The sequence below is a fragment of the Diadema setosum genome, chromosome 2 (genome assembly GCF_964275005.1).
Source record: "Diadema setosum chromosome 2, eeDiaSeto1, whole genome shotgun sequence".
Classification (NCBI taxonomy): domain Eukaryota; kingdom Metazoa; phylum Echinodermata; class Echinoidea; order Diadematoida; family Diadematidae; genus Diadema; species Diadema setosum.
The window spans coordinates 46,526,650-46,545,019 of record NC_092686.1 but is presented as its reverse complement, the minus strand read 5'-3'; the positions used below and the strand labels follow the sequence as shown (position 1 = coordinate 46,545,019).

General features: G+C 39.1%; 2 protein-coding genes across 2 annotated transcripts; one reads left to right on the top strand and one right to left on the bottom strand.

Annotated features, from left to right (window-relative positions):
* Positions 1 to 32: 32 nt before the first annotated feature.
* On the bottom strand, positions 33 to 9,494 carry LOC140246315 (ER membrane protein complex subunit 3-like). The gene is made up of 7 exons (XM_072325787.1): positions 9,338 to 9,494; positions 5,723 to 5,780; positions 4,989 to 5,082; positions 3,955 to 4,059; positions 3,109 to 3,270; positions 1,858 to 1,937; positions 33 to 1,578 (listed from the first exon to the last, which is right to left on the bottom strand). The coding sequence occupies exons 1-7, from the start codon at positions 9,484 to 9,486 to the stop codon at positions 1,459 to 1,461; spliced, it is 768 nt and encodes a 255-aa protein (XP_072181888.1). The 5' UTR covers positions 9,487 to 9,494; the 3' UTR covers positions 33 to 1,458.
* Positions 9,495 to 10,836: 1,342 nt separating this feature from the next.
* On the top strand, positions 10,837 to 17,957 carry LOC140246067 (protein UXT-like). Its single transcript, XM_072325512.1, has 6 exons — positions 10,837 to 10,997; positions 12,550 to 12,631; positions 13,552 to 13,625; positions 14,286 to 14,393; positions 15,596 to 15,659; positions 16,146 to 17,957. The coding sequence occupies exons 1-6, from the start codon at positions 10,924 to 10,926 to the stop codon at positions 16,212 to 16,214; spliced, it is 471 nt and encodes a 156-aa protein (XP_072181613.1). The 5' UTR covers positions 10,837 to 10,923; the 3' UTR covers positions 16,215 to 17,957.
* Positions 17,958 to 18,370: the final 413 nt, after the last annotated feature.

Below are 18,370 nucleotides of genomic sequence, written 5' to 3'. Positions count from 1 at the left end.
GAAAATACTGCACAAAGTCAGTATGTCACATATATTGGACAGTCAGCACTTATTTCACCAAACACATATTTTCAATTTTTATTTTAAAGTAACACCAAATTATGATGTAGCTAAAACAATCTTCCATTCACAAAACAAAGTGTAATCCGAAGAATCAATCACCGACTGATATTCAATAGTCTACAAACATTGATATTGATACTGACTGAAAACAAACAAAAATAAGGAAATACATCCACTTCCCTTACGACAGACAAAAATATACGTCACTTACCATAAAATTATTTGCAATTCATTTCCAATACATTAGATCCTTCACCCTAAAACCGTAATCAACGGATGTCGAAACAAGTCTTGACGAGTCTACACTATTGTGTGTGTGCCATGTACCTTTACTTATGATGAAAATTATTTGAACAATTTCACAGCTTTGAATACCCATTCTTGCCAAGCTGCCTGGGGAAAAAAAAAAATCACTGATAAAATAATGGTACAGTGTACTCTCGTTATACACAGTTATAACGAAATTCTGGTTACAACAAAGTAAAAAATTGGGCCACAATGCTATCCACTCTGTGCTTTTGTATTGTTTATCTATTCGGTTATAACAAACACACTCGGCAATTGACCAAGAAATGGTATTCTGGCTGAAGATCACTTCATGCAATGACTTGCCCACACACCTGATGTGTTATTATGTGCGATTATGAGGGCCACATCCTTATAAAAACATGTAGATCAAACACTAAATCTGCAATACAGCACAGGAAATAACCGTTGGGCTACTCACCACATAGATATCTTGTACGTTAGTGTGTTACATAGCCAGGATACGGCAAAGTTGTGATATTATGGACAGTTTCCATGGCAATGAAGAGTTATTTTTTGAAAAAATCCACCATTATCTGCCAAGGCATGCAATGGCTAATGATAAGAGTACATAGGGGCAGGTTTTATGAAGGAGTGTAAAGAAAATGACACAATTGTTGCTCCTTCATTTACAAACAAAGTGTAACATGTTCTTCCCGTCTCATTACCAATTATATTACTAAAATGTGTTTCATTCAGATGATTACTTGTACAGCACCTTATTTTGAATGTCTGCATTTAGATTTATATTCATGCCTTTATACATGTAGAATGTACAGACACAGACAAAACCTATTCAATATAAATATTTGACACTTGAGAAGGTTAGAAATTTATCCACAGTGCTGTTTACAAGGCGAACTCAAGCGACGTTACATATTTAAATCGCCGCTATGTCACCAGGAGTTATGTCTTCATTTTTTTTTCTCCTTTTTTTTTTGGTGCCATTTTGTGCATTTTCAAGCATCAATATCAATGCAGATGAGTGTTCCAAAGACAATGAAGTGTTTTTTTAGCCTTGCCTTGCATTGGCTTAGACAAAAACAAAAATATATATACCACTGTCCATTGAAACAGGTTGCTTTGTACTCATATATACTTGTCCTTGACATAGATATCATCAGGGGTAGGGGTCCTGCCAATAAGCTCTTCCTCCACATTGCTGAGGGCCCAGCGGTGGTCAGCTATCTCTAGTGCCTCCCATTCAGCCTGTGGGTAGCCATGAAACAGGTAGCAGACAGGACAGTATTAAATAGGGAAATAATAAACCATTGAAGGAATGACTGAGTTTGTTTTGTTCTTTTAAAAAAACAATATAAAACCACAAGAAAGAACTGTAGTACAGTAGAACTAGTTAAATGCACACATCTGCAGAAAAGAAGTGGCTTATAAAAAGGTATACAGTAGGTCCTATGCATGTAAACACACATATACACATGGAGAGAGAGAGAGAGAGAATGTAAAGATTGAAAAGAGGTCAGTACACACCTTGAAGGCCTTGGCTGGGTCAGGAGACATGGCCATTCCCTGATTCATCTGTTGTTGCATCAACCGTGCCTGGTCAGCAGCTGAAGATATCAATACATCGGGAGGTTAATAGAGAATTCCTTGTCTCTTGGAGGCTTAACCCTTACTGTACTGGGCTATTTGGCTCCATGAAAATACTGGGGGGGGGGGGGGGGGGCTGGGAGGCCCCCCATTGATCTCAGAAACGCGATGTCCGATGAACTTGAAAATTTGCATGCTGATAGATCTTCGCATGCTGAATCTGATGGTGTAATTTATTTTAATCAATTATGCAATTTTTTTTGCATGATTAGCTAATTAATTATTCTTAATGCATATTTTATGCATTTGGGGGATATTTTCATAATTTCAGCCTAAGGATAAGAGTTATTTGAATCATCTATGAGGATACAAACTCAATTTCCCCCTCAGAGAGAGAAAAAAAAAACGAGAAAAAAAAACAACTTTTTTGTTATGTTTTGTATTGTTTTTATTTCTTATGTTTTCTATTGTTTTATATTCTTTATGTATATCATTGTTTCTAAACTTTGCCCAATTTATTTCAGAACAATATAGAAGCATGAACCAAGTGGAAAACCAATTCCTGAGCAAAATTTATACAGTAATGCAAGCCATGGTCTATTGACAGTATGTAACTGTACACAAATATATGCAGCAATTAGCTGTTTTAATGACACGCGCATACTAATTGGCCCATAACACCCCCTAGGTAGGTCCGATATGGACAAATGTGGTATCAAAATGTGCGCAAGACTTCAGGGGAAAAAGTCATGAAGCGAGAATCCGAAATTCCCAGCGGTCGCAATGCAATCGCCAAAAGAATGGAGGGGGGGGGGGGGGCCTCCCAACCCCATAGAGGTAGCATATTACAGTGTATAATGTGTTGAGAATAAATAGCAATAGCCCACTATCACTCTCAATTCAGACATTGTTCTATAAACATTATGAATGCCATTTTCACCAAGTTAGGTACTTCTTCCTCCACTATCTTTCTTTGCTTCTAAAATTTACCTTTTCAGCCCGGATAGGGTTAAATGCTACTGTAACAGTTTTTTTTTTTTTTTTTTAAACTGAATTTGCAATTTAAGTGAAAATGTACATTTCCACCTAAAACTGTAGTGACAACTTACTTGGATACTGCAAATACATAATACAGCAATTAGCAAGACAAAGTTGTACCCAACCAGGGTAGATGCTTGAAAGAAGTCTCACCGTTATTTTCTCCCAGGATGAGAGAGTAGACACTCCTGAGCCCAAAGACGTTCAAAAAATACCAACTGGCTGATGACACCCATGAGGCATCTAGTGATGCGAGCTCTACCCCTCGCTGAAGCATGGGCTTGAAGCGTAGTGTGAGGGGAAACGGCACCTTGGCTGTCACCATGGAAACGAACAAGTGATGAAACGTAGTGAGGTGTGTCTAACTTACATCTTTGGGCAGGTATCAAAGCACATGGGCAAAAGAAATACACAACTCCTACTTTCTGTCAGATCAAAATCAAGCACAGATATCATGATCAACTTGCACACCTTGTCTTAGTATGGGCAATTGTCTCAATAAGAGCTCGTCAAGCCCCCCTGTTCTGCTTGCTGTTTTTTGATTTGGAAAAACAAAAAATGTGTTGGGGTAAATCCATCTCACTCACTTGTTTAAATAGAATTGCATCTCTAGTGCATGATAGTAGTAAATTGTCATAGGCAACAGAAATTTGCTTCTTTCACATCTATCATTCTTATCTCATAATGAACATGTTTCCTCTTTATTTCTACAAATCTAATTAGATTTAATTCATATAACTGAGTACAATACACATACTTTCTAAAATTTATTCAGATTTCACAGTATTCAAAACTGCTTATTCTTCCTCAAGCTTCTGCACAAAGTGGTCTGAGCTTGGTATCCTTGTGACTAAATAAACACTGCTGTTCACAAAGTATGTATACACCTCGGGTCAGTGGCAAATTAATGAGGCATGCACCTACAAACTTATCAGTCAGCAAATGGGCAAAAGACGCAATAGTAGATTAAAAGTCAAGAGACTTTACAAAGCGACTCACTTATGACAAAGCCTGAGAATGTCCAGTTGATCCAGCCACCGATGACAATCATGGGAAGGATGTTGGTCAGATTACCCTTCAGCATGTCGGTCATCATCGATGGATCTGAATGTATACATGTCAATGCAATACAAAATGTCAGAGAGCTCAAAACTAATTAATATTCACACAATGGTTTCAAGGAAAATACCACCAAAGGTATTAGCACTCATCTAGATTGCACATCGAGTGATTTGTAACAAAAATACTGCCATGACATGATGACAACTCTGGGAATATTCAATATGTTATATCTTCTGCCAACATGCCATTGGATGGACAAATACAGGCGATTATCACCACCATCTGATGCCTATTCAATGTTTAACACGGAAAGAATACCCAAAAGGGAAGACAAAACCATGTTTCATTATACCTAAACAAAGGATGAAAGTGATCAATGTAGCTAAATGCATGTTACTCTCTTTGGCAGCAATGCAAAACTATTCAAAAGCTCTGCTTTTACCGCTCTACTACTTAAAACCTAAATAGAACAACTTATTGTCAAATGACTCTACATGTACATTGACAGAAAGAAACACTGATTATTCAGTGTTTGAAAAGTAGGTAGGATAAAAATCATGGGCAATACACAGTCAGGAGGCCTGGGATAACTTAACTTCTTGAATGTGAGCAAATTCATAATACTGTAAAACATGATACATTCGCGGCACAAATTTTTCGCGAATTGGAGCCGACGGCCTTTTTCGTGGCATGAAATTTTCGCAAATTGCCACTGGTGTTCAATGCATATAGTGTAGACAAGAAATTTCGCATGCATTTTAATTTCGCGAATCTTGGCGCTCTTGAAATTAAAATGCACACGAACATTCCTCATTTTACAGTAGTTGATGCTCTGTTCACCTGAATCAACACTGTCACCTAGCCATGTAATCCATGGTGTGTTTCTGTTCTAAATAAGACAATGCAGTAAACACAAAGCATGATAAAACAAGGATTAGTCATGAATAGGACTTTGAGATAGCAGCACATACCTGCCATTGGATTGGGTGGAGGACCTTCTCTCTTCTGTGTCTTGAAGAATCCACTCTCTTCATCGTTGAAAAAGTGTTTCCTCATCAGGAAAGACTGAATAATAAAAAATAATAATGATAACTTTTAATGATGATGATAACAATAATGATAATGGTGATAATAATGATAATATTTGTTGTTATTATTATTATTATTATTATTATTATTATTATTATTATTATTATTATCATTATTATTATTATTATTATTATTATTATTATTATTATTATTATCATCATCATCATCATTATTATGTTGTAGCAATAATGATAAAACTACAATTATAAAACAATGGATGGCAAAGTATTTGAAACTAAAATGTAATGGTTTACATGAATGAGACAAGAACCAGGCAGTTTAAGGGCCATAAACAAACATTTTAGGCAACTGCACTAGCATAAATGAAATATACAATACAATTGCATGAAATATTATTAGAAACTGACTCAGAAATGGAGCAGAAATGGATACAAACCACCGTATAAAGATTTTGAAGTGTAAGAGAAAGTGAAGCTTTGAAAACAATACACAATAAGATAAAAGGTTGCACCTCTGACAGAGGTGCATGCAAGGTGCACCTACAATATAAAAGGGGAGGAATCTGACATGAAGCTACAGCAGGCCAAGAAGTGTGGCCAGTTTTCATTGCTAACTCTGAATGTGCTAGTCATGTCCAGCTGATAAATATACCAACCTTTCTTGGCAAGTACTTTCCATTTTCCCTCAGCAGTCTACTCCTCATCAATGCTTGGCTGATGGGGTAAACAAGAATGAAGAAATTTCAATGTTAACCGAAGTATTACAGATGATATAAACACACAAGTATACATTAATATGCCACAAAGTAAACCCAAAGGAACATGTATTTACATGGCTTGAGGAGCTACCAGTCTTCATGCAGTGTGATTATTATCAGCACAGTTAGCCTAAAGTGCTACAAGTAGTACTATTAACTTTTACTAGCAGTGGAATATTTTGAAAAAAAAAAATTATCATTTTTATTTAGCATAGGGAGCATAGGGCCTACAATATACAATGTATCTATGCATGAAAATATCTACTAACAGTCTAAAGATATCAGCGAAACACATTTTGAGTACTTTTTTATTTCTAATATTTCTGGCATGCACAGAAGTCAGACTCATATAAATCAGAGATAACACAAAACTTTGAATGAGTGAAGTGAAAATCACAACATGACTCTCCCGACACACCATCCAAGTGGAAATATTGACCTGACAAGTTTGCCTCTGCTCAGTGTCATGACCAGTAAAATTACCTCAGCTCAGTGAAGTTAAAAGTTATATTGTTATTTCAAACTTAGTCAAATATTACAACAAGGAAAAGTAGAAATTACGCGGTGCGTAATATATGTCCCCGCCGGAAGTAGCATTTTGTAGCAAAATGTGCAATATAGGTAAAAAATCAAGGTCAAAGGTCAAAGAAGTCAAAGGTCAAAATTCTGTGTAAAAGTTTTGAAGCCCTCACCTAGTGCCATCACATAAAGCAAACGGAATCAAAATCGGGTTAGAAATGGCGAAGGAGTAGCATTTTATAGCCAATGTACAATACAGGTCAAAAATCAAGGTCAAAGGTCAAAGAAGGCAAAGGTCAAAATTCTGTGTAGAAGTTTTGAAGCCCTCACCTAGTGCCATCACATAAAGAAACGGAATCGAAATCGGGTTAGAAATGGCGAAGGAGTAGCATTTTGTAGCAAAATGTACAATATAGGTCAAAAATCAAGGTCAAAGGTCAAAGAAGTCAAAGGTCAAAATTCTGTGTAGAAGTTTTGAAGCCCTCACCTAGTGCCATCACATAAAGCAAACGGAATCAAAATCGGGTTAGAAATGGCGAAGGAGTAGCATTTTGTAGCAAAATGTACAATATAGGTCAAAGGTCAAGGTCAAAGGTCACGACTGAAATTCTGTGTAGAAGTTTTAAAGCTCCCATGTAGTGCTATCATATAAAGCAAACAGAATCAAAATTGGCTCATAAATGACAGAGAAGTAGCAAATTGAAGATTTTGATCACACACGGACGCACACACGGACGCACGGACGGACACACGGACGGACGCACGGACGGACGGACACACGGACACACACACGTACGGAGCCCGTTTCATAGTCCCCTGCTCGAACTCGTTCGGCGGGGACAATAAGTCCATATTTATCTTTCTTTTTTTTTAATATTTATACCTCAGATTTTTCAGTGTGTAATTCAGTGTGATTTTGAATCATTGTAAAGTATAAAACAGCAATTCAGCCTGTTGACTGCTATTAATTCAATATCGCCTTGTGTTATAGGGTTCTAGGCCTTATGAGTGCAAAGTGTAAACAAGTCTGCGATGCTGCAATTTTTAACATTCAAGCAAGCTAGCCACAGCAATCACATATTGATCTTTATCATTATGCACTTGTCAATGTAATGACTCACCCCACTACCCCCCACTACCCCCGGACATGGGTGCGTCATTTCCTCGTTTGGTCCGTCAAATTTGTGACCCAGGTGTTCGTCATTTTACCAGCTTTGTCCGTCAAATTTTTGACCGAGGGGTGCGTCAAAATCCCATCATTGTCGGTCAAAATTTTGACCGAGGGGTGCGTCATGGTATGTCACTTGGCTATGGAAAATAACACGCATTATTTTGAACCGAGGGGTGCATCATGGTACATCACTTGGCTATGGAAAACTGCACGCATTTTTGCACGCTACCAGTACCGGATACACGTACCGCGAGTGAAATTACAGTGAGCACTTTCCCGCGGCAAGTGAAAATCACAGTCGGGAAGCGTTTTGGAATAAGAGGGAAAAATGCTTGCCAGAATCTGGCAAGCAAATAATTTAAAAGCCACCCTTTCTCCTTACATTTTCCCTCCAACAAACCCATGAAATCATGCATACTCAATCACAAACGAGGGACTGTTCAGCGATGTAACAACTTAGTTCAACTTTTTACTGTCGAACACTTACTAGTGCCTATTGCATATTGCGCGCGATGCAACACCAACACACATTGCTATCGAAGAAAGTTCGTTTACATTCCAATACAATGTGTGTGTAAATGATGTTCTGTGGTGACAAAGGCCAATTTTTGACAGTAAAAGAAGCGGCAGCAGAAGAAACTGCCTGCCGCATGCCATTTTCTGCTCGCGTTATAGCCCGACCAGCAGACGCGCGACGCTGTCAGCTGTGCGAATCTCTACATACAGCGACTGGGCTGTATGTAGTTACTCGCGGGAATGCCGTGGCGCGGCGTGGTGTGTACCTGCGCTGCAGCACTAGCAGTATGCATCCACCGGACTAGCAATGGTCGGGCACACACAGCGCATCTGCACAAATGTGATTGTCATGTATGGATTGCATGCACAGAATACATACTACTGTATACGGAATATCGCAGCAGCAGCGTGATGTACGGTGAATGACAGTACGGTGCTTACAGGGCCATGGTAAGGGAAACTTGCCGAAACTTTTACAAATTATGTTTACGAACCAAAAGAAAATGAAATTGCTTGAATAAAACGTATGCAAAAATCGTCTCAGTATTTATGGGGGTGCGTCAAATGTACCGAGGATGTCCGTCAAAAAAGTGACCGAGGTGTGCGTCACTTTCAACGTGATGTCCGTCAAAAAAGTGACTGTGGTGTTCGTCACTTGCAGCGTTTTGTCCATCAAAAAAGTGACTGTGGTGTCCGTCAAAAACCCCGTGTGGTCAGTAAAAAAATGACCATGACGCACCCATGTCCGGGGGTAGCGGGGTGCGTCATTACATTGACAAGTGCATTATGCCTCCTTCATCCATCTCTCTGCCACACATGCATGCACTCAGTATCGGAACAAAAGCTATCGAACCCGTATGACCTGCACTGCTGATAGTCATGATAGTGAGAACGCTGATAAGTGATACAGTGTATAGTGACAGTAGATTTCTACTCAGCTCAGTAGGTAGCCTAATTTACTAAAATTAAAATTCACTCGAAATCGTGGAATTCGCATGCACTGCTTGGCCTTGGAAGCTTGTCATCTGGTCATGCTTGTTCAAGTTGATCATCTAATCGATAATCACAATTGCCAACATTCGACACACCACTATGCAGACTATATCTCAGATCAGTATCATAGCATCAGCCATATCACATAATCATTCTGTCTCTGCCTGCTTGTCCATCATGCTCTGCTCTGCTCACTCTCAGCAGCCCTCTGTTGTCAAAGTAGGCTATTAGAACACAACATAATTTGTAATAGGTGGGGCCACATAATTAGTCACAGTACATACTCATATGGCAATACCTCAGACGAAGCTTACCTGTCGCCAACTTTCTGCAAATCAACCTTTTTCTGGCTTGCAAGGAGTAAGCTAACATAGTGTCTGATAATTCCTACGAAGAAAGTTATGAATACTATAGGCAAAACTACCCAAATTCTGATATTTGGATCTAGTAATAACTCAGCCATGATAAGATTTTTTTTTTTCTGTGAGTAAATTGCATCCGAGACAACTTAAATTAAAGCGTAAAAAATTGTGCTCAGTTATATCCATACTAAAATACTTTAAAAATAATTTAATATTTTTATTAAGCCTAAAATTATTTATTTAAAAGTCTTTATTGTGTCTATATATTTCAATATTCTATATAACTGAACTCTGAACGGGTCCCAAAACGGCCACGGGTAGTGGATCATATCAGTTCGGGAAACCCACATTGTAGATTGATCAAGCCCATTCACAACCCACGCGTAGCTTTATAGCCAGTTGCGCGCACATTACATGCCGCCATTTTGATTAGTCTTTTGTTACGTCACGGCTTGCGATGAACATGGGGAGGTAAAAAAGAAGAAAAAAAAGTCAGCGTAGGCCTGGGCGCGCTATACCTACCATGCTGCAACTCTGCAAACCCTGTTGCGCACGCTAGCCGTGACGTAACAAAAGACTAACCAAAATGGCGGAGATCGCGTGCGCTGGCTATGCTTTCAGACCCCACTTGATCATTCTACCTATATAGTTCTGTGGGGAAACCCACTCACAAGGGGGGCCCCTCCTTATAAGTAACCTGTCCCCCTTATAAGTAACCCCGTCCCCCTTATAAGTAGCCCCCGGGGCACCCCTTATAAGGAGTCATCACGCTTTCTTGCAATGCAACGCGAAAATGAAAAGACTGCGGCAATTCGCTTGATTATGTCCATAAAGCTTCACAAGTTTCCTAGTTACTCACGAAATTTGAGCAAAATCGGTTTGAGGCATCATATCTAAAATCATGGATTTAAATGCGATGTCAAACGACCCATGCGAATGCTGAAATGCGAGCGATTACTGGCGCGAGTGTCGCCAGGCGCGGCGGCGCGGCAATGTTTGAGTGCAGACGTGGCGACTGACCTCCGTACTCAGTCGCCACGTCTGCACTCAAGCATTGCCGCGCCGCCGCGCCTGGCGACACTCGCGCCAGTAATCGTTCGCATTTCAGCATTCGCATGGGTCGTTTGACATCGCATTTAAATCCATGATTTTAGATATGATGCCTCAAACCGATTTTGCTCAAATTTCGTGAGTAACTAGGAAACTTGTGAAGCTTTATGGACATAATCAAGCGAATTGCCGCAGTCCTTTCATTTTCGCGTTGCATTGCAAAACAGCGTGGAGACTCCTTATAAGGGGTGCCCCGGGGGTTACTTATAAGGGGGACGGGGTTACTTATAAGGGGGACGGGTTACTAATAAGGAGAGGCCCCCCTTGTGAGTGGGTTTCCCGAACTGATATAGTATTAGCAGCCTACGCTTGATGCAATGCACAACGCAGTAAACGTGACAGAGCCACAGTGCACAGGCCATGAGTGACGTTGTGGTGGTACTCCAAACCAACATTATACACCTATAATTTCCTGTAAATGGCACAAAATGTCTGACGAGATACCGCAGAAAGTGGTTGAATATGAGCGGTTCATTAACGAAGTGTTGAGGAAAGACTTGGAGTGAGTAACTTGCTGCATTTCATACATTCACATGCTAGATTTTCTTCTCTTTAACGCTTAACAATGAATAAAATTACTTAATTTAACAAAAAAGAGAAATGCCATTGACATTGTCAAATGAACTGGATCAAATTGTGTGGCCTGATTTGACTAAACTGCAAATTCATCTTTTCTCCCACTGGTGCAGTTGAACTTCGAGATAAAGTAGACCTAGGGACCATAGCATTTGGCCCGGATCGGATGGCCATGCCCGTGGTAGACTAACTGGTGTAAATTAGACATCTAGTGCATGGCATGGTAAATACTGACAGAAATGATGTCTTTTATCGTAAGACGTAGTCTTCATAGATTTACATATCATGATATAGATTGTCTAGGGTATCTAATCTGGTAGACCCTATCCCTGGCGCGGGGCACTGTAACCAGTAGCAGCTTGTTACGGGTTGGGGTCGCTGGTGCGGTTAGACCCCATCCTTGACTGAAAAATCGGTCTTTATCTGGTCACTAAAAACAAAACAACAACAATATATCTGATCATATTGGGGATATATTCCACAGAGACTGCATCTGGCTTCACGAAATCCCCTTGGAGGAGAGCCGACGATAAAGTGAAAAAAAAAAAAGATAATACTGGTAGTACTCCTCCGGACAGATGAATTGTTCTGTCTAGGCCTGGCCTAGCTAGAATAACATGAGTTTAAGTTAACTAGTCTATACACAGCCCTGTTGCTGTACACAAACAAGTGTTTGCACAGCGTCTGGTTGGGCTAGAGTTCAGGTAGATTTCAAGATGAGAAAGAGTAGTGTTTGAGATGATAATATCATGACTTAGTAATGTGCTGATGATGCTTGGCTGAATGATTTCAGGTGATGTGAAGAGTATCAAAATATAAAAAGCTCTTGGCAAGACTCCCCACCACCCCCCCCCCCCCCCCCCCCGCAGTCTCTGCAGAACATATCCCCGACAACCAGATAGATACAGAACAATCTTTCAGTCAAGCGCGATGTCTTGTTTAAGTGGCAGAGCTTGCCCCAAGCCCCAATTGCCCCCGCGCGCCTTGCAGCTCGGGAACTGTTGAGATAGCAGTGTGGACGGTCAGTCGTAAAAAAAGCGAAGCAGGGTCTTATGTGAATGTAGGGTCTGTCCCCCCACTCATACCTCACCACTTGCCAGATGTGTGTGGGACTGATGTGAGTGCAGCATCTGTGGGTAAGCTAGCAAAGGGTAGGGTACATGTAGTGTAGAGTGGTATGGAAAAAATAGTGCGGAGTGGTTGGGGGGGCATAAGGTCGTCTTTCCCAGCTCTTTAAATAGTTTATAGTCATATTGGCAGACTACTTCCAGATAATGAGTGTATCAGTCCAGTGGTACCAAAATTATATCTCACACAACCAAATGAGCCATGCATGGACTTCTTCCACAGCACAGGAGGTGAGGGAGTCTCATTTAAGAGCTAGGATGTATCAGGGTGTACAGTAGTACTTGGGGCTCTATGCTGTGGCACAATTTTGGGATGCATGCTCAATGCCTCATCAATTTTTGATTTTGCAGAAAAGTCTTGGAAACTCGAGACATGATATTCTCACAGATTGCAGAGTACCTCCAGCTGAAGACGACTATTGAAAAGATTCAGGTAAGAAACTCAAGAGGGCCTTAGAATGAGGAAGAAGAGAATAGGATCAAGAATGTGGTGGAAAAGTGCAAGGAGAAGGAGGCTAGACTTTTATTGGTAGGATGTTACCAGATTATGCAAATTGGTCATTCCTTTTTAAAGTAATGATCCTGAGTTAAGTTGAAAAGCAAAACAAAGACATTTTGGACAATTTGCAGGTCCACGTTTCATGCTCACCATTATTTCACACATGAAGCAAGAAATAGCTTACAAGGTACACAGAGGACTGGGAACTATTCAGCTGTGCCGGAGGTTGATGGAAATGCTCAAAAGTACACCTTGAATGTTCCTTCGCTAAAGGAAGCTAATCTGCCTTCATACATTGATGAAACCATTACACTTCTACACTCTTTGTTGCATTTTGAATATGAAAAACATGGTGGTGATGATGATGATGACAGTAATGTTTGGTTTTAAAGGGATCGTATCATTTTGGTTGAGACCTAACTTCAGGTTTCTAACATTTTTTGGTGAGATAATAAGAAACCTCTTATGAAATATGAAAGAGCATGTAGTTCTATGAGGAATTCAACGTCTATTTGACGAAAATTGGTTTTGAAATAGCTGAGATATCAACAAAAAAAGAGCAATTCTAATAAAGTGTGGGACCCACACTTTATTACGTTCGCTTTGTTTTACTTTGTTTTTGGATGCTTCAGTCATTCCAAACCCGATTTTCATCAAATAAACATTGAATTCCTCTTAAAATGGTATGTTCTGTACTACATCATAAGTGTTTTCTTGGTATCTCGCAAAAAGTTAAATGCCCAATTCTCATCTCCACCAATACTGTACCATCCCTTTAAATGCCTGTTGAAGTATTTTTTTTTTGTTTTTTTTTTTGTTTGTTTTTTTTTTTTTTTGTTGCCATGACACACCAGGAGGCAGGCTATGATGAAGGGGAGCTGAAAACACAGGTGGATCTGGGCTGCAACTTCTATGCCCAGGCAAGAGTGTGAGTGTTTTCTGTCATTAGTCATTGTAACTTTCTCTTGAGCATCATTCATCATTCATCAATTTTTTTTTTTTTTTTTTTGCCCTTATTATTGTCTTTTAGCTCTTTTCAGCACCAGTGTGTTATTTATATTGGTAAGCTGGCATTTTATATAAGATTCTCGCTCTTCGAAGCCTGATAGAAATAGTGCACCAAATGTTCATTGTTTGTATTTATATTCCTTTTTTTTTCTGAATAACTGATGCTTTTAATGCACTGCAGAAATTTGGAGAGATATTTAAGAAATCACAGTATCTATATTCACCTTATACTCCAGAGAGATGGAACAGATGGAAATTGTAGAAAAATTAAGTGTTTCTAAAACATAACATGACACCATGTCCACACAGCATGCAGTTACAGGCTTGGGTAACTTAATGTGATGCAGTGCACTCCCATTATAACAAACACGGTTATAACGAAATTCCGGTTACAACGAAGTAAAAATTCAGGCCCCAACATTATCCGCTCTATGTATTTCTATTGTTTATTTGTTCGGTTATAACGAAATTTCGATATAACGAAAGAAAACTGGCGGTCCCAAGGACTTCGTTATAACGGGAGTACACTGTATGAAGAATTGATCATACAATGATCCTCATGCTGTTTGCTTTTATGCAGGCCTGACTCTTCCAAGATCTTTGTCCAAGTTGGCTTTGGATTCTTTGTAGAGTTCACTCTCCCCGAAGCTTTGGCCTTCATTGAGAAGAAAACCAAGCATCTGACACAGTGAGTTTGTTTTCTTAATGGCCAACATAAACTGCCTACGTGACACCTGATATAAGTAACGGACAAGTTCATCTTCATATCCGTAAGGATTGAGAGAATGCAGCAATATTAGTAGAATGCATCATTGAAAGTTTGAGGAAAGTTGGAATATCTATTCAAAAGTTATGAATTGTTGAAGTTTCAGTGCCACCATCGCTGGATGAGAAGAATACTACAGCTTGTGATTTGACAAGCATTGAACTATATTTAAAGAAAATATACAGAAAATTCAACATGTTTTAACTTTTTGTGAATAACAAAAGAATACCTTACTTGCCTCTTTCTGATGGCAGGGGGAGTGATATTAGCCTTAACATACATCAGTAACAAGTTGAGGGAGTGTGCACTTTTTTTCCAAAAATGAAATTTTGTGGAATTATCTTCATATTTAATTGACATCGTTCTATGCATGTGACATACTGTAAACATGATATAAATCATAAGCTGTTGTAGTCTTCTCATTCAGCAGTGACTGCACAGAAACTTAACAATTTCATAGCTTTTGAATGGATTTTCTGATCTTCCTCAAACTTTCACTGATGTGTTTTACTGATATTGCTGCATTCACTCAATCCACATACTGTATATATTATGGAGAATTTGTCCTTTAACACCCTTTAGCAGATTGTAACAGCTATACTTGGGTGGGTTTGCAGTGAGATGTGGTGGCATATGCCTGACCACATTTCAGCTTTTCATTCTCGAGACATTTTCTTCTCTGAATGTCAGCTCTGGCATTATGTAAGGCAATACTGTTGTGATGAAATGAAATTGATAGAAATTTGTCTCATTTGCAAACCTTTCATTACTGTTTTGTTTGTTTATTTGTTTGTTGTCTATAAGACTGTATAGATTAGTGTATTGATATTGCATTATTTTTCTTTTCTTTTCCATAGTTTTATTTCCAAGAAGCCTGCACATAATTCTGAGGTTCCCAGCAAGCAGTTTATTCACATTAAATCCCCCATATGCATACACCGCTTCTAAACAATGTAGTTCTTTAGTTTAAATATTCTTTAATTTTTTGCAAGGGAGGGATTCTTGTTGATGAAAGCCAAGACTACATTAAAACAAATATTCATGTAATCCTATATCGTAACCCATGTGTGTTATTTTTTTTTCTCTTTCTTTCTCTCCCACCCCCCCCCCCCACCCCCCTGCAGGTACAGTGATAAATTGACACAGGATTCTGCCAAAATCAGGGCCCACATCAAACTAGTGTATGAGGTATGTGAATGAAGAGTTATGGTACATTTGTAGAGTAGTGGTAACAATGGCAGTGGTGGGAACAATCTGACAGTACTTGAAGCATTGAATGAGAAATTAGACACATGTAGAATGGAGTAACAAAATAACAAGAATGAAGTTGCTACTCGCATAACTTTAATTCTTTCTTGAGAGGAGTGGGAATTTAGGAGGTTGGGAAGAAAATGGAGACTATCTGTTTGTTCTCTTTTCTTATGTAGTGAGACTGGGCCAAATGAGACCCATTTACAGCTCACAAGCAAGTCTTTTGTATCATGAAGGGGGAGGGGGCAATTGATTAACTACTTGTCAGAGTAAGTGTGGGGGAATGCTTGACTGTGAAGAATACTACCAAAAATTTTGTACATCCTTTAAAATAGTCTGCATGTTATGTTTGTTATTGTGTTCATGGTTCGCCGAGTCCCTCATTCATGCAATGTATACCTATCATGTTTTGCCTTCTTTTAGGGTCTGAGAGAGCTCCAAAATCTCGATAAGGACTTGCCAGAGGCACAGACCCAAACCCTTTGGCCTTGATCCATGGGTCAGGACAGTGGACATACAACAAGAGGTCTGCAGTAGTGGTCGGCAATGACCAGCAGCATGACGTTATGGAGGCCGGAGAGTTTTGCTGCAGTCGAGCTGCTGTGTGAACGCTTCCCCATGCAGGATGGCCCGGGCAGGTGGTAGCTGTGGTGACCAGATAGAGTTCATCGACCTTCAGTGCATTGTTTGCTGAATAAACTGTGGGCTGCGCTGTACCTCGCCCACCTCGTCAGTGACTGGATGACCAGAGGAGCCATACTGAGTGTGAGGTTGTGTCACAGATCCTCGGAGGAGCTGTTTCCTATAGCACAAAACAATTTTTACACTATGGAAGCAAGTAAACTTTAGATAACATTTTCTTTTGAAAGATTTCACATGCTAAAGAAAATGTAAGTGGCATCATACATTAGGTCACTTAAAAGAGAGAGAGAGAGAGAGAGAGGAAGGGAAAGGTTATCATAAGTGTTGAGTATTGCAAAGTTAGATTGTTGAAATTCATTCTTCTTTATTTGACACGAAGAATAAACTTTTTCTACATTTACATACGGGATATGATTATGAAGGACATCTGACGGAATCTATAAATCCTTGCTTATAAGTTTGATTTCTTTGTAAAAGCTCTTGAGCCCCAGAAGGTTTCATAGCAAAATAGGAGATTTGTTGTCATCATTTATGAAAATAATTGATGTATTAGAGCCATGTCACTTACTGAGAATGTGTGGATGCTCGCTCATTTCAAAATTTTCTAAAAACAGTGTTGTAACCACCCGTTGAAGCATTTACGGCTGGTTTTGCAGCTAAGTCCTTAAGCACACATCCTTTAATCACCTACATTTCAGACAGTTAAATACATCTGTTTACTGTCGTTTGTCTTTGTATGCCATGACTCTGTGTTGAGACTTTTTAAACACTGATTGGTATCACATGACACTCTGCTCCAGTGTTCAACTCATTTTCTTTCCCAACATAGTCTCATGGACATCCATCATCACCACATAGCATGCCAGCTATACCACCAAATGAACTCATTTCATCATCAGAAGATTCACTGGCATCCACTTCATGCATTTTTTTGTCCTATGTACTTGACTCTATTTAAGTACTGTATACGCCATATATTTCGCGAGTCTAAATTTTCGCGAATTGGGACTTCCCGACAATTACGCGAGTGGTTAAATTCGCGATCATGGAGTCATGTACTTAACAGACAAATGTATACACGTACATCACATTTATCTCGGTATTAGAGTCAATATTTTCGCGTGTTTTTAATTTCGCGAATAGCAGCTGACTCACAAAATTTTCGAAAGAAATATTCGGCGTATACAGTACATTTTAGCATTATTCTTCTATTTTCCATCAGTTTTTGAAGTTTATAAAACATATTAGTGGACTTTGATTTCCTTCTGGATGTGTTTTGTTTTTTTCCTCCACAACACTGTCACTTCCTTGCTTATTTTCCTGATACCATATGTCATGGTAGGCTTTTGATAAAGCTAGCATTTGATATTGTCACTGTTTGACCAAACCCTCATGAACTGTTTGCACTCATAAAACAGTAATCATTGCTGCCATTTCCTCAGAAATATATTGCTCTGAATCATAGATTATGTATTACATATACACTGAACCTGTAATTGTTCAATCTCTCAACCTGTGTGATTGTAAAGGTCAGCCAGACATTTAATTAGCTTGTTTCGGACAATATTCAATTAAATATATATGAAGGTAACTTTTGCAGTAATGAAGGGGGGGGGGGGGGGGGAGGGGGTATTGATGGAATGTGTCATCATACATGTATTATTTGAATTGAAATGAATTGAATCATATTAACAATTTGAATACTCATTGTAAGTTATTACCTACCGTATTTATTAGTCTGAATCTAGCGTACCACAAATATCAAAGTGGTTTTGTCAAGAAACTATACAAGGAGGGTACAAAGCTTTGTGATGCACTGTTGGTTCTTATACATTTTACATCTGTGTTTGTGCCTCATTTAGTTGGAAGAATTCTGCAGGAGCTTCACAAGATCATGGATTTCCTCTCAATCATTAACAATGAAGTGAATCTGTTTTTTAGTAATTGGAAATTGAAGATGCATTCTGAGAAGTAAATTAGTACAATGTAAATCAGAATCCCAGATA

Coding starts and splice junctions, on each gene's coding strand:
- LOC140246315 (XM_072325787.1), bottom strand. CDS start 9,486: ATGGCTGAGTTATTACTAGATCCAAATATCAGAATTTGGGTAGTTTTG. Junction 4,060..4,988: donor TCCACCCAATCCAATGGCAG/GTATGTGCTGCT, acceptor GTATACATTCAG/ATCCATCGATGATGACCGAC. Junction 1,938..3,108: donor CATCCTGGGAGAAAATAACG/GTGAGACTTCTT, acceptor TGATATCTTCAG/CTGCTGACCAGGCACGGTTG.
- LOC140246067 (XM_072325512.1), top strand. CDS start 10,924: ATGTCTGACGAGATACCGCAGAAAGTGGTTGAATATGAGCGGTTCATT. Junction 12,632..13,551: donor CGACTATTGAAAAGATTCAG/GTAAGAAACTCA, acceptor ATGACACACCAG/GAGGCAGGCTATGATGAAGG. Junction 15,660..16,145: donor ACATCAAACTAGTGTATGAG/GTATGTGAATGA, acceptor GCCTTCTTTTAG/GGTCTGAGAGAGCTCCAAAA.